The sequence below is a fragment of the Urocampus carinirostris genome, chromosome 3 (assembly GCF_059441175.1).
Source record: "Urocampus carinirostris isolate Australia breed hairy pipefish chromosome 3, RoL_Ucar_1.0, whole genome shotgun sequence".
NCBI lineage: Eukaryota > Metazoa > Chordata > Actinopteri > Syngnathiformes > Syngnathidae > Urocampus > Urocampus carinirostris.
The window spans coordinates 31512706-31540489 of record NC_142351.1 but is presented as its reverse complement, the minus strand read 5'-3'; the positions used below and the strand labels follow the sequence as shown (position 1 = coordinate 31540489).

Sequence of the window (27784 nt, the reverse complement as noted above, 5' to 3'; positions counted from 1 at the left end):
GCCAAGGACACTCGTGGAGGCCGAAAATACAACTGTGTAAATTTTCACAAAAAATAGGTCAGCTGTTTTGGAGCCTATAAGTCACATGCAAATACATACACTTAAATCGGAATTCGCAAAGTAGATTGATTATATCTAGATTAGACATAAGAAAATGGAGTGTCAAAACTGATATACATTATTTATTGATCGCAGCTTTACTTATTGTATGTCGTGATTTAAAAAAAAAATGTTGAGTAATTGGGAGAAAGTATGTATAATTATTAACACCACTAAAAATGAAATAACAGCTTCAGACCTGTCGCCAGACATCAGTCTCAAGGGAGGCACAATTTTTCCCCACAAAAAACAAATCTGGGTTCCAGTATGGGGGTACAATCCCAAAATAGGCGGGCCATGAAGGGGGTTGGCCCCTATGGCCCGCCCACGATCTGCTAATAGCAACAGTTGTGTGTGGTGACCGTCCTCACATAGGACACAACTTGATACTATCAGAAGTGGAGCTAAACTGCCCCAGTGCAAAATCCAAACCTACCCCAACACCACACCCGACGCCAAAAACGGCATAAAGAGGCTGGGTAAAGTTTGCCCTGAACGTGTGAAGGTGCGTCATATTCTCGGCCACGCCGTAGAACTCAAGCGTCCCTGTGGACAAATCCACAAAGATGCCCAGGCGGGGTGAGTAAGTGACCGGGATGTCCCTCTTCTGGTTGTCGTGCAGCGCCGAGCAGCAAGTGTCGGAGAGCTCCAACGTCCACGACTGAGCGTTGTATCCGATCCCCGCCCTGGCGTCTGCGCCCTTCCTGCTCAGGGATGCGTAGGCTACGCCCACCGACGAGCCTCGGCCTCGCCAGTCCACCTCCCAATAAGAACGCTGAGAATTCAGCGGGCTCCCGCACATGACCTGGGTCCAGCCGTCGAAACGTTGGGGGGTGTCCGGGTAGGGCGCCGTTTGTGCCTGCAGGGTCGCTTTGGTGTTGCCCTCGGAAAGTAGCAGGCGTCGATGTGCGCTGTTCGGGTCCAGGGTGAAGTTTACGGAATCTGAACGACGAAAAGAGGAAATCAGGGATTTGCCTTTTTGGACCTGCCCATTCTTTTTTATGACTTGTGCATGTATACTTCATCTCTAATAGTTGTGAGGCTGTTTTTCCATAAATATCACTTAAATACATAATTTATTTATGTATAATAAGTATGTCAAGCAATATACAGTGGAACCTCGGTTCTCGACCATAATCCGTTCCAGAACCCTGTTCGAAAACCGATTTGTTCGATCACCGAAATCATTTTTCCCATTAAAAATAATGTACCGGTAAATCGTTTTAATCCGTTCCAACACCCTGAATGTTTACCTTGAATGTTTAACGTAAACATAAAGCTAACCCAGGGTAATCGTACGTTTGCGTTATCGTAATCTTCCGTACGAAAATTTCCCCTAACATGAACGTGTAAAAATAAAAAAATCAGGTCGTATACAAGTCATTTAGCACCCGGGTCTCCACAACAAGTGAGCGGTTCATTGTAAAGGGGTCTGCGTTCCAACACCCTGAATGTTTAACGTAAACTTAAAGCTAACCCAGGCTAATCGTACGTTCGCGTTATCGTAATCTTATGAATAGGATTTCTTACCTTTGTGGTGGTCAGCAGAAGGCGCTCGCACACCTCCTTCATATTTGGCTATTATTTCTTTCTTAAATGCAATAGTTGTACGCACTACTTTTCATTTTTCACCTGTAGCAACTTTTCTGCTTGCACTGACTTTCTTCAGAGGCATAATAAGGGGCTAAAACACCCGTACGCCACTCAGCATCACACCCTAGCGTACGCACTCACGCATTACCGGCGTTCGAACTCCGAATTTTTTGACCGAACAGCGAAGCAAGAATTTCTCTAAATTTTTGGTCGGACACCGATTTGTTCGAACTGATATGCGTTCGGAAACCGAGGTTCCACAGTATTGGAATGGCATACTGATGGAGTTGTATTTATCCTACAGTTGACATTTAATATGTTATATGTGTTCTCAGCCATTTTGAAGAGTTCTCAGCCCGTAAACTAAACTCCAGGGCCATGAGTTGTTTTTTTATGTACAGACTGTGTTTTTGTTCTCACATACCAACGAAATACATCCTGACCTGGCATCCCATAACTCAAGATTGTTCTTCACCAAAGAGCCTGGGAAAAAGGAGTTTCCCAGGACCAAGGTCACCTGTCATCATTGGATGGAAAGCAGACCTTCGAAAGAAGACTAATCAACTCTACGTAGCAAAGGCAAAAACTGAATATTAGAAGGGAGGTTTTTCGAGGAGATCCTCAGAGCCAGAGCCGAGCCGAGCCAGAGCGCAGCAAGCAGGGCAGAGCGAGCGAAAAGATGTCTAACAACAGAATGTCGGCGGCTCTCAATATGATGATTAATAAAGTAACTAATTATAAAGAACCGATTCTCTTTGTCCTATATTGCAGAGCGTTTTATTAAAAATGTTGGGGACATGAACCTAACATTTAATTGGTCCTTCGAAACCGGATTCCAAGATACCAGATGATTCCAGGACGCGAGAGGAAAATCCAGGAAAGACTGTGGCCACAGCATAAAGACCCTTTTTCCGGGACTGGACCTTCCCTCGCGGGCTGGGATCTGACGGTTGACGGAAAGCCAAGGACTTAGAGAATCGTGAGTAAAATTTATTCATAACATTGTGTAGATAACCGGTAAAAGAAATTGACTCGCGAGCGCGGGGGGTAGATTCTTAAGGTTTAAGAATCCTCCGTCGAAAAGATTAAGAATAAAATCTTAACAGAGACAAAGATTAAAGAATCCTCCGTTGAAAACGAAAATTACGGTGGGCAGATTCTTAACAGAAAAACCCTGACAATTCTAGACTCTATCAGGTAAATAGTTTTCAGACAGTTAAAATTCCGCGGGAGGTGTGGACTCCCCTAACCCAGCGCTTTAAAGTTAGTTAAATTTCACAAGGATGTGCGGAGTCCTCTGTCAACTGAAAATAAGTGGAAAAAGAACAAGCGATGTAAGAACGTGATCACGATAAAAAACAAGACGTCTGTGTGATTGAGAAAGAGCGAATGAAATATAAAGTTGCCCCTGGGCAAATTGTATTTTATAAAAAAATAATAATAATAATAATAATAAATACTCGATGAACCCATAGGTGAAGAGTCATTTATAGGGAAGACCCGACCGCAATCGAGCCTCTGTGTTACTGGATAAAAGTGAGAAATTTGGGAAAAAATATAAATGGGCTATTTAGATGCGTTAAATCAAAATAATGCCAGAATAATACCGAAAAAGATAAAATATTCCTGTTTTCAGTTCAAAAAATTGGTAAAAAAGGACTGGGAAGAATAGGAAAAATCTAATTGAGTGAATTGAAATACACTAATTTGAGATAAGGGCATTTTTATACCAAAAAATATTGAAAAAATTGTTTATAAATACTTTTTTTTTCTCTCTTTCAATTAAAATGGAAAAAATGGATTGAGTGAAATTCAAATGAGTAAGATAACTCATAAATAAATAGATGCCATTTTCACATTAAATAGGTGAAGCTAAAATAGTAGATTTAATTGGTTTAAAGAAAAAAAAAAAAAAAAAAAAAGAAAAAAAAAAGGAGAGAGAAACATAAAGGGGAAAGTTAATTAAATATTAAGAGAGATAATTTGGTGAAAATTAAGTGAGACTAACCTTAATACAATAGATTGGAAAAAAAACCTTACTTTTTCAACATTGAACTGTTTTAAATCTAGAGTAAGTAAATGGGTAGAGTGGAGCACATTATAGAGTGCTTTTGAAGATCTTCATTGACTTGAAATGCGTTGTTTAGATGCAAACCATTTGCGATTTATGGCATTACCTTTGTGGAACTACCGTAATGTATCCTAAAAAGGAGGATAACGAATATACAGGGCCATATAGTGAACCGCGTCGATTAATGGCTGCTGCCTCTTTACTGAGGAAGGAAGAGCAGGCACACAGTAATACGCCTCGCTCCACGCCGCCCCCACAATATGCCAAATCATTCACATGCGCTAACACCCCCCAGGCCATTTACCCACTTCCGAGGAGAAGCCGTGAAGAGGGTAGGGTTTTACCGCCCGATTCTCAATGGCTAAAAGGCCAAGTGGACCCCCTTATTGACAGAGTAAAACATAGATATAGATAACGAGAAACTGACTAATCCTGAGTAGGTCAGATCATGGGTCATAGCACGGCCTTGGCAGTGATTAATTAAAAAGGGAGTTATTTTTCTGGGTTGAATAATGGTTTTAAATCTAGAAGGGGGATTCACACGTGACACCGAGCAAGCTGTGAATAAAAAAAAAAAAAAAAAAAAAAAAGAGGTGAATATGAGGACGCAGGAATTAAGTGGACACTAAATTGAGGAGAAGATAAAGTTATAGTGAAACAATATTTACACAGAAATATTTGCATGTAAGATGTTACATACAGTTGAGATTTGTGTAATATGCATTTGGTGAAAAATAGTCAAAACATGTGACAGTAATTTTATAGATAAGCTATAAAAATAAAAGAAAATTATATAAAGGATGAAAATCTATTTGAAGGCAAATGAACATAGACATAACATATTGTTTTGCTTTAGAACAAGAAATGAGAGAATTGCAAAGTATTACAATAATAAATTCGACTACAAAAATACTGTAGTGATACAAAAACTACACTATTTTGTTGCCATAATGAGAAATATTATAGACTAAAAAAAAAAATATATATATATATTAGTGAACTATCGTGAAAACACTGCAAAGGAAGGAAACGTTTGATTTTACAGCAAAAGTGTTGCTCTAACGATGTTTTTGAGTTTCAGAATTTTGGTTCTTGTCTCATTTGGACTCAACAATCCGCTGAGGAGAAAATGGAGGAACGGTGAGGAAAAAAAGTAGCATTACTAACGATGATGAAGATATTTGAATGGGATGAACGATGGTAAGTGAAAAACCAATTTTTATGATATTAAAGGAATATGTCAACAATAAAGGCGTTACAGGTGAGAACCAGAAAAGTTTTGTGTTCATATTCGGCCGGTATGAACCATAACTACGATAAGTAGATCTCATCTTGTTGGAATCCATCACAGCGATCATCGAGCAGCGATTGGAGGACACCCTGAACTGGTTGCAAGCCAATTGCAGGGCACACAAAGATAGACAATTCACTAGCTCATTCACACATAGGGACAATTTGGACCAGTCAGTCCACTTGAAATGCATGTTTTTTGAAAGAGGAAAGTAAACCGTAACAATGAGAGCATGCAGGCTGGCTTGGAACACACACACCTGTTCCCAGGTCCTTAGTAATGCCGCACACGTGTTGGCCACTGCGCCACCGTGCTGCACACACATATATAATATATATCTCATCTCATCTCAGCAGCTGCACCGCTTATCCTCAGTAGGGTCGCGGGGGTGCTGGAGCCCATCCCAGCAATCATCAGGCAGTGGGCAGGGGACACCCTGATATATATGATTTTTTTTTTTAACTGAACTATCAATAATGATAATATGATAGGAATTTTGAATTCCGTGTACTAGCTTGCTAAAAGATTTATAGATCTTGGCAGAACCCCTGAAATTTAGTGATACAAAGATCGAACTTATAAATCGGTGACAAATATAGTAGATATCTGCGTATTCATTCAGTTTTGATCATCGAATTATTAATTTAATTTCTGCATTTGTTGATGGTAATTGCGAATAACAGGCTTGTCTTTTTCCATTTTTCTACTTACTGTACTTTTCTTTAACATCTTAGTACAACATAATTCGTGATATCAATCATCAAAGCAAATGAGCCGTTTGAAAGCAAGCTCTCTTTGATGAATTGAACAAGGAAAAAAGCCGTTTGTCTAATAAAAAGACTGACCTTCGCTCGACAAGAATTACCAACAACAATGACGTAATCTCGAAGCGACGAGATCTCATTAGCGAAGATCGGCGTGCAGGAAAATAAAAAAAAAACTCGTACAGCAAATTCAAAATAACGACAAAGCTTGTAAGGCGTTAAATCTTTGTTAAAGAGTAAACTAAATGATAATGAAAATTTAAAGGAAAAAAAAAAAAAGTTGCGTACCCAGCATAAATGATGCGTCTTGGACAGGTAAGCGGGAAAATGAAAACACTGAGTGTATAATACAAGATAATTATACAGAATAGTATAAAAAGAAAGAATATTTGAGTGAACAACTAATCATTTTTCGTTAAAAATGCGAATAGCAAAGGGTAATAACTTTAAGACGTGTAGTTTTGCTCTTAATAAAGAAAGGACGATTAAAGCAATGAAGCTGACTAAAAATGGTCCATAATTTTAGTGTCAATCTTCTTGTTCGTAAATGAACAAATTCAAAAGAGGCGTAAGACGTAAAAAGATTATTTCCTTAGTTGTTCTCGTATTACAGAAAAGAAAATTCGAGACTAGAAATAATTAATAACGTAGCTGAAGCTATTTCAGTCAATGAATGAAATGATTCTTTTAAACAAAGGAAAAAAAGAAAAGTATTAATAGTCGGACCAGATCATGTTGATCTGTATAGCCTTGATCACAAGGGATCTCGAAGGGCTGCATAGAACATAGACTAATGCGTAGAAGCAAAGATTGTTGCGCAGAATAAAAGATATGAATGAACAAAATAAATACACTCAACAAAATGGTTCATGAGTGACGGGTATGTATTGCTCTATATTGAATCAATAACAAAAGATTGATTATGATTACAGAGAGAAGAAAATACAATTAGAAAAGTTATGACATTAAGTTCGATTTGGCATTTTTAGAGATTTTTTAGATCTTTTGAGATTTTTGATGTTTAGATAGTGTGTGGGTTTGGAATTTTGACAAATTTAGCCCAAAGGACAATGATTACACACTGATTTTTTTTTTAGAATGAGTGTTACGATTGACAAGTGATAAGCAAATGTGTAACAAATACTGACTTATGGTTTGGTTAAGTTAAAAAGGGAACGGTTTCTATGGAAGAGCATTTTTACAGTAGAAGACAATAAGAAACTGATCAATCTTGAAGAGAGACATAGGAAATAAAAGTAACGGATTAGTTGATTTCGAGACATATCGGGCTAATTTAAGAATAATTGCATGGGAAATAAATGGGTAGAAATTGATTAAACTAAGATAATGTCTACTAGTACTTAAATTTAGAGAAAAATTTAAGACATAGAGTAATCCGGCCAATTTACTAAAAAAATCCCACTACGTAAGCACAGTGGAATTAACGAGACTCTCAAGTGCCAGTGAATTCCGCAAAAAGACTCTTTCTAAGTCTCCAAAGGACATATAAATCTGTCAAAAAGAGGCCATGGACTAATTTGCTGAAAGAGCCAAAGACATCAGTCATCCATTGTCTGCGCCGCTTATCAACAGCGAGGCCAAGGGAGTGATATGGAGCACATCCCAGCTACGCTCATAAACAACGAGCTCACGGGAGTGTGGGGGTAACACACATGGCGAGACGTAAAGTGTTGGGCCTGCGGTCGAAAGGTCACATGTCCTTTGAATGTGAAGAAGAAAGCTCTGCTGAGCAACACCAAACAGCGTGACTAGGCCAAGATAGTATTCAGACAAAGTCAAATAGATAGATAGATAGATAGATAGATACTTTGTTCATCCCCGAAGGGAAATTCACATTTCCAGCAGCATCCCTGAGCTGAGAACAAACAATCGAGAACAATCGAAAATAACACGGGAGCTGCTGGAGTGGCTGCCATTCGTGACGGCGCCGGAAGAAACGATTCAATTTGAATCATGTACAAACAAACAAACAAAATATTATTGCATATGGTAGCAGTTCTTTTTTCGAGCAAAATATAGAGTGGTTTTCGAGTGCCCTCTTGGAAACAAATGAAAATCATGGAACTTCAATGGACGCTCAGATGCCAATTTTTGAACGCTCATTGCAAATCCTGTTGCGTTTTTGCTTTGGAAAATAATTGTTCATAAGTATGAAACTGATTGTGCTTACTTGAATAATGATTTGTGTTTATGGTAACTGTGTGTACAAAATAATGTATGCCATAGCAGCAGTATTCTTACCTGACCCACTCAAGTCACTGTTTAAACAGTATAACTGGCTTATGGATAGATGCGTACCGCATATCTCGTTGTGCAAAAAGAAGAGCATCAAATGGCAAGACTTGGAAAAATTAGTGTACAAAGGAGAAAGGCTCTTTTCTGGTCGGTGACAGTGACTGTGCCACCAAATGCCACCATTGTGATGTCCATACCGATAACCTCTTTAAAAGGGTTCCAGTGAGGCAGTCTAGGGAGACAGCCAACACATATTACTGGGCAAGGGTGGGAGGAGTACTGGTGGTACGTGTTTGGACACGGAGCGTTCCAAGGGTGGGAGTATTTGGTTATAACGGAAGCAGGGGAGTACTGGACCCCAGGGGACAGCTCTGAGGCCCAGTATTTCAAAAAATCGTAAATTGCATCAAGGAAGCAATTTACAACTGACTATAACCGTTACAAACCAGACAATTCGACCTCCGGGATCAGATTTTTTTTTTTTTAACAGCACGTGCTGGGGTTTCACGTTATGGGCCTGGTCCTCGGGCATGGACCCTTTTTTCCCGGTCGTAGTGTGTGTAAATGACAGTATGAAATCGACTGATCAGCCAAAATTAAGTAACTACTCTGTAACGACAAATATCACATCAGTAAGCATGTCAGTCGAAGACATTAATGGGTGGTTCAAAGTTACCACAGGAATTTCAAGGATAGATAACAACTGGTTGCTAATGGCTGAGCAGGCGGCACATGCTGTCATGAATGATTGTGTTGTGTGTAGTCTGAATGATATACAATGTCACCGAATGTTGACAGTCAATATAACATTTAAACCACTCTCCCGGAGTGACATCTGGTGGTGGTGTGGAGAAGACAAGTTGTATGATAGACTACCGTACAATACCACGGGATTGTGTGCATCTGTGTCTCTTATTTTACCTGTGTCTATAACCGCCACCACAATCCCTTAATTGCTAACATCTGTGAAGAGCTTGTTACCACATGCATGGAAAAGTAAAGGTCTACCTATGCCTGGAGTGACAATGATCCTACATACATCGACAGTATCGGTGTTCCAAGAGGCGTACCAGATGAATACAAATTAGCAGATCAAGTAGCAGCGGGTTTTGAATCTTTGATTTGTTATTGGTGTACAATTAATAAAAATGTTGACAGAATAAACTATATCCATTTCAATGTGCAGAAGTTAGGAAACAAAACAGAACAAGGTTTCTCCGCCATACACGAGCAACTCTCTGCTACCTCCCTCATGGCTTTCCAGAACCGGATTGCTGTTGATATGCTACTGGCTGAAAAGGGAGGGGTCTGTTCTATCTTTGGTGACCAATGTTGCACGTTCATACCGAACAACACGGCAGCAGACGGAAGTCTGACAAAGGCCCTGGAAGGCCTCAGGTCACTTAACAACAAGATGAAAGACCACTCAGGAGTTGACACATCAATGTGGGATGGTTTTGGAGATACGTTTGGGAAATATAAAAAATATTAATATATGGCTATAGCCGTTTTTGCGGCGATTCTCACATTGTGTGGATGTTGTTGTATTCCGTGCATAAGAACATTGCTAATGAGACTAATTACAACAGCTCTTGCCCCAATGCAGGCAAAGATGGTACCTTTGTATGCTCTGTTGCCCTCGGACACCGATGCTGATGATGACTCTGGCAATTACCATAAAAATGACGATGGTGAAAATTGTAATGACACAAATGTTGATGATGATTGCCTGTCTCTGCATTTTCCTTATTTTTACTCAGATCCTGGTCATTATGACGACAACCTCTAAGTGTAACAACTGTTGTTGTGTTCATGATTTCTCTGTTGAAAATCGTATTGCGAAGTGACAGTTGAATGAAGTATTATATCACCTGTAGGATAAAGAGGAGGGAATGATGGAGTTGTATTTATCCTACAGTTGACATTTAATATGTTATATGTGTTCTCAGCCATTTTGAAGAGTTCTCAGCCCGTAAACTAAACTCCAGGGCCATGAGTTGTTTTTTTATGTACAGACTGTGTTTTTGTTCTCACATACCAACGAAATACATCCTGACCTGGCATCCCATAACTCAAGATTGTTCTTCACCAAAGAGCCTGGGAAAAAGGAGTTTCCCAGGACCAAGGTCACCTGTCATCATTGGATGGAAAGCAGACCTTCGAAAGAAGACTAATCAACTCTACGTAGCAAAGGCAAAAACTGAATATTAGAAGGGAGGTTTTTCGAGGAGATCCTCAGAGCCAGAGCCGAGCCGAGCCAGAGCGCAGCAAGCAGGGCAGAGCGAGCGAAAAGATGTCTAACAACAGAATGTCGGCGGCTCTCAATATGATGATTAATAAAGTAACTAATTATAAAGAACCGATTCTCTTTGTCCTATATTGCAGAGCGTTTTATTAAAAATGTTGGGGACATGAACCTAACACATACTGTGCTAGTAAACGTCAGCAAATTACTTCCAGTATTAATGGCTGCAATTTCCCTTATTTTGCAATACCAAACCTTACAAACACAACACGATACCTATTTACTCACAGCAAGACAGACTATGTAAAACAGTGGTCAGTGCCCTGGGTCGTTTGGTACCGGACCGCACAGAACCCAAAAAATATTTGCCTTATATTTTGCTTGCACCGTATCTATTTGTGTTATCAAAGTTCAGGTGCGCGCTATACCAAGGTTTTACAGTATGACGTGACCGTAATTGAGCAATGATTGATCAGTTGATCAATATCGCTTACCTCATTTGATCAGCATTGGATGCAATGGGAATTAAACCCGGATCATAAAAATGAGGGCGCCAAATTTTAACCACTCGGCTAGAAATGTCCAAAGTCCGCCCTGGTAGCCTGTTATGGCCCATTACCAAATTCTTACTTGCCCACGGCTTCTGTCATAAAATTAATGATATGTGGCCTAGCCAGTAATGTTGACTGCAGTATAAAATAAATGTGGCAATAAAACTAACAAAAAAACATTTCACTAGATGATGGCAGTAGCCCTTTGGCCACCTTGCCCTCGGATTTCTGTGAGAATTTTAGCCCACCCTATGTCCTGACATGGTGACTGTAAATGAAAAAGGAAAGTTGACTGTGATGGCTGTTGCTTCCAGGACAAGTGGAAATTAGATTATTTTTCCACCAAAATCAAAAACAACTCCGTTTGCCTAATTTGCCAGGAGACTGTGGCTGTTTTTAAAGAATAAAATCTCAAGAGGCATTGCCAAACGAAACTTGCTGACTACAAAAAGCTAACTGGAAATTAATGTTGTGAAAAGGTGAAGCAACTGAAAGCGGTTTTAACGGCACTGCGGCACTTTTTCATGAGTCCCAGCGGGTCAAATGAAAATGCTACAAAAGCGAGCGATGAGGCCGCGACGCTGATCGCCAAGCGCTGCAAATCTTTCACGGAGGGTGAATTTAATAAACCCTGTTCAAAAAATGTCAATTTTATTATTTTTTATTTTTATTCAGCCAGTATCAACCATCAACATGATATCTACCGGAAATCATTTTGTCACACGAAGCTATCGACGTGACTCGTCGCCTTCGATCGGCGCCGGGTTTTTAGACCCAACTGCTGTGTTGGGAGTCATTAGGTGACCAAACCCCCAAATTCCAACCCTTAATGCCGAGCGCCAAGCAGGGAGGCAATGGGTCCCAATGTTGTAAGTCTTAGGTATGACTCGGCCGAGGCTTGAACCAGCGACCTCCCAGTCTTGGAGCGGGCGCCCTACCATCTAGGCTACCGAGCTGGTACATTTCCAGCTTCCCAAATCTGCCCTGCTTCCTGAAAGGTTTGGACACCCATGCACAACGCTTCTAGAATTGTAGACGACAATGGAAAAGGCATTACATTTTATCGCCTCATCACACTATTTTTGCTCACAGTGCCATGTCGTATAATCTTGTAATGAAGCATTGGGGGAAAGAGTTCAGCCAAAACAATGTAGAACAACGTGGTGCTGTGAGTAAAAATAGTGTGATGATGAGATAAAATCGAATGCCTTTTCCTATGTCATCCAGATCCCTAGTGGTCCAGTGATTTTGCAGTGGATTTCGGCTTATTTTTTATTATCGTTGTTCTCATTATTATTTTTAATGTTATAGGGTGTTGAATACCGTGACTATTGTTAAACAGTGTTCACAATTCAAAATGATCAAAAACGCTTAAAATACGGGAAAAACATATAAGTTGACGAGTATAAAGACAGGAAGTACACGTGTGAGTATAGTAAAGTAGGAACTTTTCCTAGTTACATTATTTACCCCTGCTGGAATGGTTCTCTCCTCTTAAGAAAAAAAGCACTAGCGTGAATGCTACCAGAAAACAATGGTGTTCTACTCATTCACAGATACACTTTATGGAATCATTCCCGAGTATGTGGCTCACCTACCTCGGGTAAGTAGGATTTGGGTTTAAACTCATGTAATCTTTGCATTTTTTTTTTATTAGAGATCATTTTTTTTGTTTGTCTTTTTTAAGCCCCAATGTGTAATATTTGACCACTAGATGGCACTGTGTTGTCCCGTGCAAGCGAGGGCAAGTGCCAGAACAAAGCCTGGCGGCAGGATGCCGGACAGAGATGGCGGAGACCTAAGTTAGGATTCCAGTGTGTAAAAGAAATACAAACATCACAAAAAAAATGATTTTTTTTTTTTTTAATAAAAATTATCCAAAAGGATATGATAGTTCATGTTTCTTGGGCTAGTATTCAAATCAATGTTGTTTTTTTACTGAAGGATTTTTTTACCACTACCAGGAACTAAATATTACACACTGTCCCTTTAAAATTCCAACAGATGCACATGGCATCGTGCAATCTATTTAGCTTCATAAATGTCCGCATGTCGTGTCTGGAAGAAGTACAAAGCTTTCGGAAAGCTTACGGCAGACCACAGTCGGAACGCGACAAACCACATCAATATCGGAAACCATCTACATTGCCACGCCGACTATTATGCTGTCCTTCTGATTTGTCGTCCGTACAGATGCCTCAACACATCCATAACGACACTCTCAATATATTATTTATCAGCTGACAAGAGTGTCTGGTATTACTGTCATACTCACAAAGCCAATAGAAAAGATCAATTTTAGGTACATGGGAGCCAAACACTGCCTCCTAGAGGCCAAAATGCTCACATACCAATGCCAGCGGTATTGTATTGAAGGTACCAGTGAGATAAGATAGTTTTGAGTCTTTCCAATTTGAATTTATAGTTAATTTCATTGCTATTTGTATCATATCTAATATTCAGTATCATATAAATCGTATTATAAATAATTTAATCATAGTTCTTTACTTTTGAAGGATGAATAGTTTTGTAATTGCTCAATGGGGAACGATGACTTACAACATGAGTTTTGAGTGCTGTCCTGCGAACAATTTGAAATGTTTGCCTATTACGGGTCAAATGCACTATTTCCTATCAAAATATAGACAAAAAATACAGTATCAAATACCAAAAGGGGGACGAAAAATGAAGTGAAAGTAGTCTGGAGTCATCACAATAATGTTGCTGATGTGAAATTAAGTCTTTAGTTTAAAAATGTGCATACTTTAGTATATTTTTACAATCTCAATTGTTTTTCATTTGCAATATCAAACAAAGGAGATAACAAAAATTCACCGGATTTACTATCCACATTCGGAGGGGTTTAAAAAAATAAATTGTATATTTACAAGAATCCAGGTGTTGCTAAAATAGAAATAAATATAAAAAAACACTTACATTTCAGAAATTCCTCTCTTGCTCTTGGTTCTGGAGCCTGGAAGCTTTCAAGGCTGATTTCTCTCACTGATGATAGAAAATAATAGGCACAGTTTATGTAGATTAACAAAGTTTTAGGATTAATTGATGTGATTAACTACTTTTATGTGCAATGCTTTTGAACGCGAAATAGCGATATTGTGAAAATTCAATCTTCACACTACATGTATGATTATGTCAGAGTTAGAATATTGTAATATGTCACTGCATATATAGGGTTTCAAGTTATATTTTGCAGTTAACATTTAAAAGTGTGTTTTTTCGTACAATTCGAGCTGAAACACAGCAAGATTAAAGCAATAGTCTCCTTAAAACTGTACAGGTTTAATCCTTAACATAACCTAAAATATCCTACTCCCCCCAAAAACTCGCATCATAATACATCATTTTGTCACCACATAACAGACATTCCTGTGCTTATTTACTCACATGCAGGAAAAGCAGGAGTGTTGTGATTGTCCGTGGCTGCAGGGGAGTCCAAGAACAGACCGGGATTAACTGCAGTAACAAAACAAAATGTAGTGGCTTCTTTTCAAAGGAACAAAGTGGACTCGGGCAAACTGCAGAGTCTTACTTTCTGTCGGTGTTTCCGACACACTTGGTAGTCCGCCTGTTAAACAACAGCAGAAAATGCATAATCAGCAGGTGACATGTTGCATCCGCGGCTGTAAAATAAAAACTTGAAGTTTTCCTGCCTGCAAATGGCGTTGGAGCTGCGGCAGTGTTTCCACGACGGGAGCGGAAAATGCTGCTGATTGATGGCATGCGACTGAAAGCTGAACAAATATAGAATGCACCAAAGAATTAGCTTTTGTCTGGAGTTCAGATTTTGTGTATTGTTTATTGATGCTCCTGCAAAATCCATTGCAGCCTGGTCACCCTGGAAGGGGGATTACCTCGTGTGCTGCCCCTTCTCAAGGTTTTTTAATTTCCTCATGCTGAGCATTTGAGTTTTTCCTTGCCATCATGTAGGTTTTAGATCAGGGGATGATGTAATAATAGTCTGTCGTCAACCCTTTAAGACTTCTAGTGATTAAGGTCTTAACAATATAGACATGAATTGACTTGACTATAGAGGCAAGAAAAAACGTAAAAAAAATTTTTTAGTGCAATGTGACCTTTGATGTTCTGCAAAGATTTAAAGGTTGGGCTGTGTCGTTTGAGGTGTCCCTGAAAATTCCGAAATAGTACTTTTTTTCAACAAAGTATGTGGTAACAATGTCCCATTGAGTTTGAAAGTCCTTTGTAATTTTTCTTCCTATTAAAGGAATATGGAAGTTTGAATTTGGGTTTTGTCTGTTGGACTCTGTGTTTTGTGCAAAAGTTTTGTGGAGTAGATCACGTGGGGCAGCTCTCAGGCAGTGGGAGGAGACCAGCTGTCTGGGGGCCCAGGCGGAGTCGACGCGCCATTCTTCCGGGAACGGGAGACCAATGAGAGCGGGCTGCGTCGCGACCAGGCGGAGTTGACGCGCCATTCTTCCGGGACGGGAGACCAATGGGAGCCAACCAAAGGGCGGAGGAGATGCTTTGCTGAGCAACTCGGAAGAAGGAGAAGAGTCGGTTTTTGGAAGGAGAAGCGTGCAGAGATGTAGTGATTTGTGTGTTAGAAATAAATCCACTCGTGAGTGAAATGCCGGCTTCTGAGAACTTTCTATGCAGAAAAGAGCGCGCAAATTGTTTGGATGAATGGTGATTGGGAAAGGTCACAAATTGGAGTCAGATGATTAATTGAAGTTTGTGTTGATTTAACAAGAAATTCCAACACTATCTGTTTTTATTTTTATTTTATCAGAGCTGTTCCAGGCTTGGAACACATCAGTAAGCAAGAAGGGGAGTGATCGATGTAGAGTGATCTCATGCTACTGTTTGTGGTTTTCGGTTAGGGTAGCATAAGAGTGATCAAAGTAAGAAAATAACAGTCCAAACGCCACACCAAACCCCTTAAAAGATGAAAAATGAAGTGTTTATCTGACCACATCTAAGAATTTCACATACTTGAACGTGTAACAAAAAGAGCTTGACAGAGACTGAAATGATGATTTAAGCCAAAAGATGGCGTTTGAAGTTACGGACACCACATTTAAAGAAGCATTCTACTTGCTGATGCAATCTTCTGGCTGAAATCATCATTGCCTATGTCAACCTCCTTTTGTTGTGTGGGCAATTATGTGATACTTTTAAAGTCACTTGAATAAACTCTACCGTTTTTAAGTTTTTTTAGGGTTTGGGTTGGCATTTGGATTGTATTTGAAACATTCATTTTCTTAATTTCACCACTTTTATCCTAGAACAAAAGAAAACCGCCAGCACGCGCGTGAAATCACTCTCCTCCCCCCCGAACCCACCTGTCACCTTTCTTCCATCGTAATGCGCTCTGTGGGCGGAACGCCAAGGCTAAAAAAAGTAAGATAAAGTAAGGTAAGGTAGAAAAATATATAAAGCTGAACTCAGTTGGACGTTGTAAACATGAACCGAATGAAGAAAATATTACATTTGAAACTTTTGAAGGACTCAAACTTCGCACCCCTCCTTTAAGTTTTACAAATATTTGGTATGCTAATACGTTTTGCCCCCCTGCACTTCCAAAATACGATATAAATGGGCATGTGATGTAGTATACAACATTTCTTTTATATTGATACCCGAATATGTAGTTTTCATTTATACCAATACCGCCAACTCATGTAATTGGATTACAAAACGTTCTGCCCTTGGCAAAAAATAACTGATATCTTTAGAGATGAACTTCCAAATAAAATACAATATTTTTTCTTAAAGGGACAATACATAATAACTAGATGTTGCTGTATAGTGTAGTGCAACAGAAAACAAGTGCAACAAAGCACAAAAAAGAAAACAAACTACAGAGACTGTAAGCGACCAAAATGCACAATTTTGCTTCTAATTTTTTGCCCACTCTTCTGCAAGCTTTTTTTTTTTGTTTTTTCAGGGGGACCTGTAGCAGCAAGATGGCAAATATTCATGTGTGATCCGTCTATGTGAGCCTTATATTGGGAAAAATGTATACAAATTTCCTGTGAGTATTTTTTAAATACAAGTTCATAAGATAGTTAATGTATTTTTATCATTGCTATTCAAATGAATATTGTTTTTTAAGAAATTATGCTTTTTTTGTCACTTGGTGCTAGTATTCAATAATAGTATTCTAAATAATGTACAATGTTCCTTTAATGTTGCATTAAAAAGAAATTTACCCATCCATCTATCCATTATCTGCACCGCTTATCCTCGGTAGGGTCGCGGGGGTGCTGGAGCCCATCCCAGCTATCTTCGGGCAGTGGGCAGGGGACACCCTGAACTGGTTGCCAACCAGTCACAGGGCACACAGAGACAGACAACTCACTCACTCATTCACACCTAGGGACAATTTGAACCAGCCAATTAACCAGACAGGCATGTTTTTGGAATGTGGTTGGAAACTGGAGTGCCAGGAGAAAACCCACGTAAGCACGGGGAGAACATGCAAACTCCACACAGGAGGATCGATCTCACGACCTCAGAACTGTGCCGCACACGTGCTAACCACTGCTAACCAGCAATTTACCACCCCTCTTAATTTGAGATAGCTGATTATTAGCCATTTAAATGAAGCCGATAGAGATATCCGCGATCATCGCAAATCCCAATAAATAATTTTTTAAAAAAGCTGGTATCGGCAACACTTTCGATTCCTTGTACCAAGACTTTCTAATTCTTAAATACAGTTAAACAATGTAAATGGTGGAGATCTGAACCACTGAAAACTGTAAGTTCAGACCAAATACATTGATTTCAAAGGCTAAAACAGGGGTGGGCAAAGGCTATTTATTTTGGCCAGCTTATTCAAAATGGTAAACTATATGGATAATATATGTAATAATGAAAGAAAGTTATTTTTGTTTTGGTGCGACTTTTGTCCCATTTTTTGTACTCACGTGTTTTAAATGATGTATACATTTTATTTTTCAAGATATTCATCAAATTTCAAAGAAAAAAAAACCTTCTAAGCTGGCATTGCAGTTTTATCAAATTTAGTGCTTAAAAACAAGGACCTAGTACATCATTTTGCTTTGATTTTGAGCGTTTCAAAACGTTTTGGGTGAAATTAAATTAATAAATAATATAAATACAACATTCCAAAAACGCAAAATATTCATAAATGCAAATAAGAAGAATTGGATAGTTGACATGATCCATTATCCTCGTGTATTGCCGATGTATCAAATCTGAGACTATCAGCAGATCAGTCACTTCCCTTCAGTCACCATTTTTAACCAAATGTAGCCCGGAGTTCAAAAGGTTTGCCCACCCCTGGGCTAATACTTTTAAGATGTACTTCATTGAAATTACTTTCCTATCCTTTGTCAAAACTCGTCCGGAACATTGAACATTGAACAAGACCTTCTTTGTGAAGTGTAAAAGTACATTCTGTACAAAGGTTATGCCAACGATATAATATGGCAAAATGATTTTATACCACCACTTGATGCTGGAACAGGGGCAAGAGTCTGGGCTGGATTCGGGCTGACTGGGGTAGGAGCAGGAGTAGCTGGGACAGCCTGACTTTGACTGTGCCTGCTCCACAGCGACTGGGATTCTCTCCGGCTTGGAGTTGGGCTAGCTGCTGGGCTTGGTCTGAGCCGTGCTGGAAAAGCAATGAAACACGTAAAATGGGATACTAATCAAGAAATTAGGCTGTTAGGAATAAATACAGTTGTGAAACTTACTTGACTCATTTTGATCTTGCCTTCGTCTGTCCCATAACCTGGGTGACCTCTGAACAACCTCTGCAATTAAATGGAATTGTCTTTTATTGGTCATTGATAAAAATATAGTGAACCTTTTTGCAACCAAATTAGACATACCATATTTGGATAAGCACGCAAAAAAACACATAAAATGGAAGAATAGTGCAACATTACCAAAATACAATGAACAGTAGTGTCATAAAATCCAGCAGCAACAAGAAATCCCAAGTAAGCCATACAAATTGATCTATATACCGAAGCCAAATCCCCTTAGTGGGAGGTGCTAGAGTCAAGAGCCATAGGTTTCCGACCCTCTGATAGTCATGAGTGACGTCATAGTCCAAGCTGTAGGCAAAATACTGTTAAATCGTACTGCCTTTTTTGAATTAACATTGCTGACCTCGTGATGTGTCTCTGCTCCTTACGTCTTGACCTCTGATGCCTGAAAGTAAATAGTTTCAGATTTCAGAACGGTTTCACCCCTCGTCTTCATACAGTGAGATTCATTACCTAGGCCTCGTCTATCAGCGCTCCGAGAATTTACCGAAATACTCGGTGATGATCCTGAAAAGACATTTAATTAGTGTTGCGTGTAAATGGATGGACCGAGAGGTAAGATCTTGGGCCCGAGCCCGAACCCGGCCCAAAATCGGGGATAAACTGTCAACCCTTAAATTGGGCCAGGCTTCTCTCTTGCTGATTTTATTTGATTATCCACTTGTCAAGTGTTCTATGGTTATTTTTATTTGTAGAAAATCTTGGCAGCATGCCCGCTGCTCGGCGCGTGTGCTGCTAGCGCCAATCGGTGCCGGGTCGTGCTTCCCATGTTCGGTGCGTACACTGTTCAGCGGCACCGTCGGACACTGAAGGTAGAAACGGGGTTTGGGAGGGAGTGGGGCGTTTGTATTCAGTCACGGCCAAAATCTCCCTTCCTCCTCGTAGATAAAAAAAATAAAAAAAATAAAAATCGGGTTAACTTTGTGCTCGGTCCCTAATGTCAAGTTACCAAGTCGGGCTCATGCCGGTTGGGGATTCTATACCTGCAGGCCGGGTCGGGCTGGAATTTTTTATGCCCGATCTTACATCTAGATGGACCGCAACAATAGAGCCATACCTGCTGAACGGTTGTTGGAGTTGCGTGATCCCAAAGCAGAAAATACTGAAGGGGAAGAATATTTCATGATTTTTCATCTTTCTATGTTGTTTTAGTCATTGCTCGTGTTGTTGTTGTTGTTTTCAACATGCAGACAAAAACTTACATTTTAAGAGACCTCCTCTGGCACCGCGATTAGCTGCAGGATGACAAAACCTCCCAAATAATTAGCTCTCTCGCTGATGTGTTAGCTTTAGTCTACTAAAACTAAAAGATAATATTCTTACCGGCTCCCAATGTGAACAGCGTTGTGTCGTTTACTGTAAACGGGGAAGGTAAGGATGTTAAAATAAATGAATAAAACTGAAAATATTTTAGGTATATAGTCTTGATTCAAACAAGTAGAACAACATCAATGTAATAAATATATAAAATGTAAATGTCAACTTCCATCCCCACTAAATAATAGCAACTGTGTCCACGTATCTATTTTTATTGCAAAAAGTCCATCCAACCATCCATTATCTGTACCGCTTATCCTCAGTAGGGTCGCGGGGGTGCTGGAGCCCATCCCAGTGATCTTCGAGCAGTGGGTAGGGGACACCCTGAACTGGTTGCCAGCCAGTCGCAGGGCACACAGAGACATACAATTCGCTTGCTCATTCACACCTAAGCACAATTTGGACCGGCCAATTAACCTGACATGCATGTTTTTGGAATGTGGGAGGAAACCGGAGTGCCCGGAGGAAACTCATGCAAGCACGGGGAGAACATGCAAACTCCACACAGGAGATTCGATCTCATGACCTCAGAACTCTGTTGCACACGCGCTAACCACTGCGCCGCTGTGCTGCCTTGCAAAAGGTTCAATAAGAAAAAAAAAAAACACATTCAAAATCCTCTCTCCCTGCATTTTTTGTTTTTCTGGCACAATTAAGAATTAATTCTATTCAAGTGAGAAAAACAGTACACAAAATTACCTAATTACTGTATAGATCAGAGGTGTCAATCTAGCGTCCCGCGGCCCGGATCAGGCCGGCTAAGGGATTGAATCCGTCCCGCAAGACAACGCTCAAAGAAGCGCGAGAGAAAAATAAGCTGCAGGTTTAATTATGTCCACTTGATGTTGCCAAAGCCAGGTGCCTCTCACAAAGACAATGTACTTGTGTTTCTTTCTCTCTCTTTTCCTCCCTATATCTCTGTATTCCACCTTGGGCCTTTTATAACCCATTTTTGGTTGCACGACAGAATACAGCAACATCTAGTGATCATATAGTCGAACAGCCATTTAATCCTGACCTTTTTTGGTAATCTTGCCCAGCTCCTGGTTGCACAAGTCCTCCACTCGCTCCCTCAGGTCCAAGACGGCATCCCGCACAGGCTCAAAGGAAGCCTCGTGGTTGACTTGCACAGATGGAAGATCTCCCGACTCAAGTGGACTGCACATGGTTTCGTACATCTGAAAGGAATTGTCAGTTCGTCGCTTGTTGTTGTTGTTGATGTCACTTGGATTGACGCTTTGAAGCAGACAACATTAGGTCTATCAATGTGAATGAATTCAAACAAAACAAATTCCAACCTTCAGATAGTAGATGTGGTCCTGACATTGAGCCAGGTCCTTCATCTGATTCTCTCTCCTCTTGAGCTCAGTTATCTCAGCCTCCAGACTGCTAGTCACCTCCTGGGCCTGCTCCATCTTCTCACGACCGACCTCGTCTAACAGCTCCTCCAACAGTTCCTGAAGTCTCTCCACTGATTGCTGGAGCTCCTGTAGGACCTTCTCGGAGTCGCTGTGAACGCGGTCTGCAGAACGCTGTTCATGCATGCATACCATCAACAACATTTAGGATGCATTACTTTTCATTGCGCTATTATTACAACCTAGGCCAGTCTCCAAGCATTGCCTTGTGGGTCGTTTTGCCCATTTATCCTGACATTCTTTTCATCCCCTTTTCTTTATTAAGTCTATATTAAGTGTTATCCTAGAGTGTCACGTCTAATTCTAATTTCATAAATCATTAATCTGCCGCAGTTGCTTTCTGTAGGCGTAAAACGAATGAAGGGAGATAAGGAGACATTTGCTAGTTTCTTAATAAAATCTTCAACAGGAGGAGGCTGGTTTGTTTTTAAAATCATTGGCTTCAAGGGAGAGTGTGTATTATTTAGCGCTTCTTATTGGTGAAAAAAAAATCGTTCAAAAAAATTGATTATTAATTAAAATAATGAGCAAGAATACATTAACTATTATGTATGTTTATTTTTACACATAGTTTGATAAATGTATTCGAGCCTTGTGTAGTGGGAGCTGACATCATTGCCCGCCATTTTGCCGCAACAGGGGCCTGAAAACCTAAAATCTGTCTTTTTTCCTTTTTCTTCTATTTCTCTTTTATTTTATTTTCCCCTCCTCTTTTGTTTATTTTTTTCCTCTTTTTTTCATTAATTTTCTTCTTTTTTGCATTAATCTTCTCTTCTTTATTCGTTTTCTCTCCTTTTTATTTTACTGTTTTCTTTTTTTCTATTTAATTTTTTCCTTTTGTTATTTTCAGTTGTTTTTTTCTTTGTGAAAGGCTGTGCGCTCTAGTCGCTTTGAGTCCCTATGGTTTGATTTTTCCTTGTGCTTTGTAGTTGTGGTTCTCAATACCACGACATCTAGCTCTAAAATCATACACACCGGCCCTTTAAAGCTTCCTTTCACATGTTGAACAAAAAAACGTATCACTATCTCGCAGCTCAAAGTATAATTACATCTACAATATGGGACTAAACAAATGCACTATGCACTTAAAAGGGGTCAAAACCCTCAGCTTGCAATGAAACGGCAAACTCAGCTCCCCATCTTACCTTCATGCCGTCCATCATCTTCTTCATGTCCTTCACCTCTTGCTGTCTCTCTTTGATCTTCTTCTGAGTTTCCGCCTGAATTTCGGAAATCACCTTCTGCAGTAGATAGAGTAGGACAACCAAAGACCTCGGTCAGAAGAGGAACGTGATGGATCAAGAATGTCGTCAGGAATGTGTTCAACCAGATAGTGATGATGCAAAAATCAGGTCCCTGAGCCAAAGTCTACCACTCTGTATATTAATTTACGTTTTATCATTTGGAAAATCACTAAGCAACGGTTAAGAGAATGCTTCAAAAATAAACTTACGGCCAGTTTGTCTTTTCATGAGTTCCTTTTCTAATTTTAACCAACCTTAAGTGCTGCATTGGACAAACAATCCAAATTTACTATGTGTACGGAAGGTGTATAACTATAAATAAACAAGAATAAAGGACCAGTTATTGTTTAAATTGAGTAATAACAAAATTGTATCCTAAGAATTTAATGTTTTTTGTGTTTTTCAAGACCACCTTGTTTCAGTTCTAGGTCAGTACTGAAAAATTGGGGGAATCCCTGATAAAGAAAACAAACACCAAGACCACCGACATATTCCAAAGACTGATCATGCATACAAAATTCCTCTAAATCTCGACAATACAAGCATACATAATGTTGACTACAAATGCAAGGAAATAATAACGTAAAAGCACCACCCAAGTTGAAGTTTCTATGTCCTGATCTTAAATACAACAACAAGACAGATAGCAAGATTAGCGTTACTCAAAACTCAAAATGAGGATTGATAATGTAACATATTATGGGTACATGCCCAGTCCTTGTAAACGTAACTGTATCCTAACTTTACCTTTATTCTAGTTATAATCCTGTAAGGTTCAAACTTTTTACCGAGGTGAATTTTGACGGTAACATTTTATCTTGAAATAAATCTTTATTTGCCTGAATTTAATAATACGTTTGGGAATATCATGATTTTTGTCATGACCTCACTTCATCCATTTTCTTGCCGCATGGACTCACAAATTTTATTTATATTTTAAGTGTGGTCAAAGTTAAAGTTCTGCCTCTTTTTAAAGCTTTCAAGCTGCTTTAAATCTTGAATTACACAGTTCAAGCTTTAATCGTGTCACTTTAATGGAAGTGTTCAAATTGCTTGAAAGCTTGAACTCCAAAGGTAATACAGTACTTGACGGTGGACAATTGAATAGAGACTTTCTTTTAACTTTGACTTTGAATTTAAAGTAGTTTAGGTAAATCATTCAAGTTTCTAAAAGTGTATAATTCAGTGGTTAAGGATTTAAAGCTTTAAATGAGACAGCTTTTTTAATTTAGAAGTACAGCTGTAACTTTTAAAAAGCTTTAAAGATTTACTCTGTGAGTTATTCAAGTCAAGTCATATTTATTTGTGTAGCCCTTTATCACAAAAAGTCTCAAAGAGCTGTACAGAGCACAAAAACAACAACAAATATAGTTTTCAAGCTCCTAAGATCGCTCAAGTAAAGAAAAAACAATGAAATGTTGTTTTTATTTACATTATAAGGTGTACTGATCGTCATTGGCTAGTCATATTGTAATCTTGAGTCATCATGTATGAAACATTCACTTGAAATAAATATCAAGCTAGCTTCTTGACAGGGATTGTGTATTTAAAGAAAAAGAAAAATTCAGAGGGATATATCATTAACAAAGCCCTAAATGATTGACGTTTTAACACAATCAATTTTTCGTTGTTTTGTTTTCCTCCCAAAACAAATATATTATTTAATGCTAAAACATGAGGTCAAGCTCCATTTAGCATGACAACCAATATAGATGATGAAGGATGGATGTGATCCAAGAATATTTACAGTCATCCTTTTCCTGAGACATGTGTCCAAAGAGGAAATGCACACCTTTCCCGTGAATATATGAAAGTTGAATATTTCAATATGCTTTAAATTCTGTAGTTAAAGATTTAAAGGGATAGTGTGTATTATTTTGTTCGTCTTAATATTATGATATATCTCCATACACTAAAAAACCCAATCCATCCATTATCTGCACCGCTTATCTTCAGTAGGGTTGCTGGGGTGCTGGAACCCATCCCAGCTGTCTTCGGGCAGTGGGCAGGGGACACCCTGAACTGGTTGTCAGCCAGTCGCAGGGGCGGCAGTAGCTCAGGAGGTAGAGAGCTCGTCTTGGGATCAAGGGATCCCAGTTCGAATCCCGGCTCGTCCGGGTTACATGTCGAAGTGTCCTCGGGTAAGACACTGAACCCCTAATACCCCCAATAAGCAGGTTAGCGCCTTACATGGCTGCAAGGCCGCTATTGGGAAATGTGGAGCACATTGTAAAGCGCTTTGGGAAGTCATTGACTTGAAAAGCGCTATATAAATGCAGATCATTTCATTTCATTTCATTTCACACAGAGACAGACAACTCACTCGCTCAATCACAGCCAGGGACAATTTGGACCGGCCAATTAACCTGACATGGTTTGGAATGTGTGAGGAAACCGGAGTGCCCACAGGGAGAACATGCAAACTCCACACGGGAAGGTTCGATCGCATGACCTCAGAACTGTGCCCTACACGCCCTAACCACTGTGCTGCCGTGGTGCCCTTCTTACAAACATGCATTTTTCAAAATACTCTTAGGTCAAGAAATAAGCAATAAATTAACAAATGTGAACTACGGTAATCAATTCTAATAAGATTAAGAGGATCACATGAATTTTGTGTTGCATTTGTTTTTTGAAAAATGTTGCCAAGACCTGTACTAATTCTCCATGATGAAAAATTGCAACTGGATATCTCAGTCCCTGGTTTTAACAATTTCATTCTTACCTCCTCTACCACTTTATGGATTTGACTACCGCTTTTCTCCCCCTCATAAATTCCTATTGATTTAACAAAAAATAATTTACCGCTTTTCAAATCTATTGGTGCTGTACGGATTTGAAAATGTCTTACTCTCTGCTGCCATCTCCTGGATTGAAGTCTTCATCACAACCTCAGTCGGGTCGTTCATTATGCACGTGCATTTCTTAGATGCGCCCGAATAATCTCTTCTTTTTCATCATTCTGGGGTTTGAGTTGGTGTTGGGACTGTATTTGAAACAGGCCTTTTTTTACTTTCACATTTTTCATGCTACACTAACAAAAAAACTGTAATAAAGAGCATAAGGTCACCTAACGTGTTGCGCGTCCCAAACAGCAATGCTAAAAGTAAGACAAAAGCAGATGGGCGCAGTGGGGGGAAATATAAAGGCTCTTTAAACTCAGAGACATAATAAATAGGGAAAATATTTTATATTGAACTTTTTAAGGACACCTCAAACGATACACCCCACCAACAAATTGAATCTTAACTCGAAACTAGTATTTTAGTCTGCTGCTGCTTTATTTTGAAAATATCACATTCGATTTCTGTTTCGCCAAAAGTTTGCCAGATGTTGTTTCAAACAAGCACATGTTTTGTGTTTGTTTTTTTTGTAATATTTTAGCGACGGATAGTGTTTCGTATGTAAAAATTGTGTGCAATAAAATCGACCGGTTTTTGATGTCAAAAGGTTGGTATGTATGCGATTGAAAGTTTCACCTCTTTGTCCATACGCTCAGCCTTGGTGGAGACACTCTCATGACCTTTGTGCTGGTTGCTGGTGCACAACCAACAGATGAAGACCTTACACTGACGGCAAAAGAACTCCTGCAAGTACTTGTGCTGTGTGCAGATCTTCTCTGACAAATTGCCTGTGGGTTCAATCAGCTCATGTTCCCTGAAGGCCCTGTTGGTCTGGTGAAGATTCAGGTGGCTCTCACAGTAAGAGCTCATGCACACCAAACACGTCTTGACTGCACTCTTCTGCTCTCCTTTGCACAGGTCGCATTGTACAGCCGAGGAGGACAGACTCTCTTGGGATTTCATAGCCCGACGTATGCTTTTGGAGACTTCCGATTTGGGGATACCTTTGCGCAGCTGGTCCACAGCATCGGCCAACATGGTGTTCCTGGAAAGCGAGGGCCGCGGGGAGTAGGTCTGACGGCACTGTGGGCAGCTGTAGATACCTTTGGGATCCTCCTTGCTCCAGCAGTCCTTGATGCAGGCCATGCAGTAGCTGTGGCCGCAGGGGATGGTGACCGGATCATTTGGAAGATCTAGACAAACCGGGCAGTTAAACTGCTCTTCTGTCCACAGCTTACTACTCATTGTCGAACGAGGAAATCGAGAGGCGGAAACAACAGAGGTCCTAGACACGGCGAGTGAAATAGAGGGGTTGATCGGAGTGGAGCAAGGAAATATTAAGTCGGTTGGAGAGGCGAGAACAGGGAGGGGCCTGAGCCACCAGGCAGGTCGAGCGGGTACGAATAGGTGTCAGTGGAAAAAACTGCTTCTCAATGGGTGAAGCAAATTCTTCGATTGTGGACAGGGAGCAATGCATAAAGCCCCAGAAACCGAAACCTGAGAAAAATGAATGTATGTTATTTGATTAAATTGGTTAAGTAAATGATAAAAATCTGTTATGAGCAAGAAAATGGCTGGACAGATTCAGATTTAAATCTCTACAGTGTAAATTCAAAAAAAAAAGAAAGCCAATGATAGAGCTTGTTTCTTGTATTTATTTTAAAACACAAAAACTGGTGCTAAAACTGTGCCCTCATGAGTGGCATCTCTCTCTCTCTCTCTCTCCTCTCTCTCTCTCTCTCTCTCTCTCTCTCTCTCTCTCACACACACTCTCTCACTCTCTCTCTCTCTCTTTCTCTCCTTCTTTCCCTGTCCTTCTCTCTCTGAATCTCAATCTCTCTCTCTCTCTCTCTCTCTCTCTCTCTCTCTCTCTCTCTCTCTCTCTCTCTCTCTCTCTCTCTCTCTCTGTCTCTCTCTCTCTGTCTCTCTCTCTCCTTCTCCCTCTCTCTCTCTTTCTCCCTTTCTCTCTCTGCCTCTCTCCCCCCTTTTCTCTCTCTCTCTCTCTCTCTGTCTATCCCCTTTCTTGCTCTCTCTCTGTGTCTCCTTTCGTCTCTCTCTCTCTCTCTCTCTCTGTGCTTCTCTCTCTCTCTCCGTGCTTCTCTCTCTCTCTCTCTCTCTCTCTCTCTCTCTCTCTCTCTCTCTCTCTCTCTCTCTCTGTTTCTCTCTCATATCTCACTCCGTCTTTCTATCTCACTCTCTTGCTTCCTCTCTCTCTCCCTCACTCTCTCCACCTATCTGTCTCTCTTTCTTTCTCTCTTCCTTTCTCTATCTCTCAAAACAAAACAAAACGTCCTCTGAGATGTCACGTTTC

General features: G+C 39.9%; 1 protein-coding gene across 1 annotated transcript; it reads right to left on the bottom strand.

The window, feature by feature from the left end:
* Positions 1-11: 11 nt before the first annotated feature.
* trim25l (tripartite motif containing 25, like) lies at positions 12-26799 on the bottom strand. The gene is made up of 16 exons (XM_088331475.1): positions 26110-26799; positions 22532-22627; positions 21267-21500; positions 20987-21146; positions 19975-20007; positions 19854-19886; positions 19709-19753; positions 19105-19158; positions 18995-19036; positions 18574-18633; positions 18324-18491; positions 14542-14622; positions 14421-14456; positions 14276-14344; positions 13808-13873; positions 12-1041 (listed from the first exon to the last, which is right to left on the bottom strand). Exons 1-16 carry the CDS (start codon positions 26716-26718, stop codon positions 467-469), a joined length of 2361 nt encoding a protein of 786 aa, XP_088187601.1. The 5' UTR covers positions 26719-26799; the 3' UTR covers positions 12-466.
* Between the last annotated feature and the right edge of the window lie 985 nt (positions 26800-27784).

Excerpts from the sequence above, each read along its gene's own strand:
- trim25l (XM_088331475.1), bottom strand. The coding sequence starts at position 26,718 with ATGAGTAGTAAGCTGTGGACAGAAGAGCAGTTTAACTGCCCGGTTTGT. Across the intron at positions 18,634-18,994 it reads GAGCAGAGACACATCACGAG|AGGTTGTTCAGAGGTCACCC; the intron begins GTCAGCAATGTT and ends ATTTAATTGCAG. Across the intron at positions 14,345-14,420 it reads GTCGGAAACACCGACAGAAA|TTAATCCCGGTCTGTTCTTG; the intron begins GTAAGACTCTGC and ends TTGTTACTGCAG.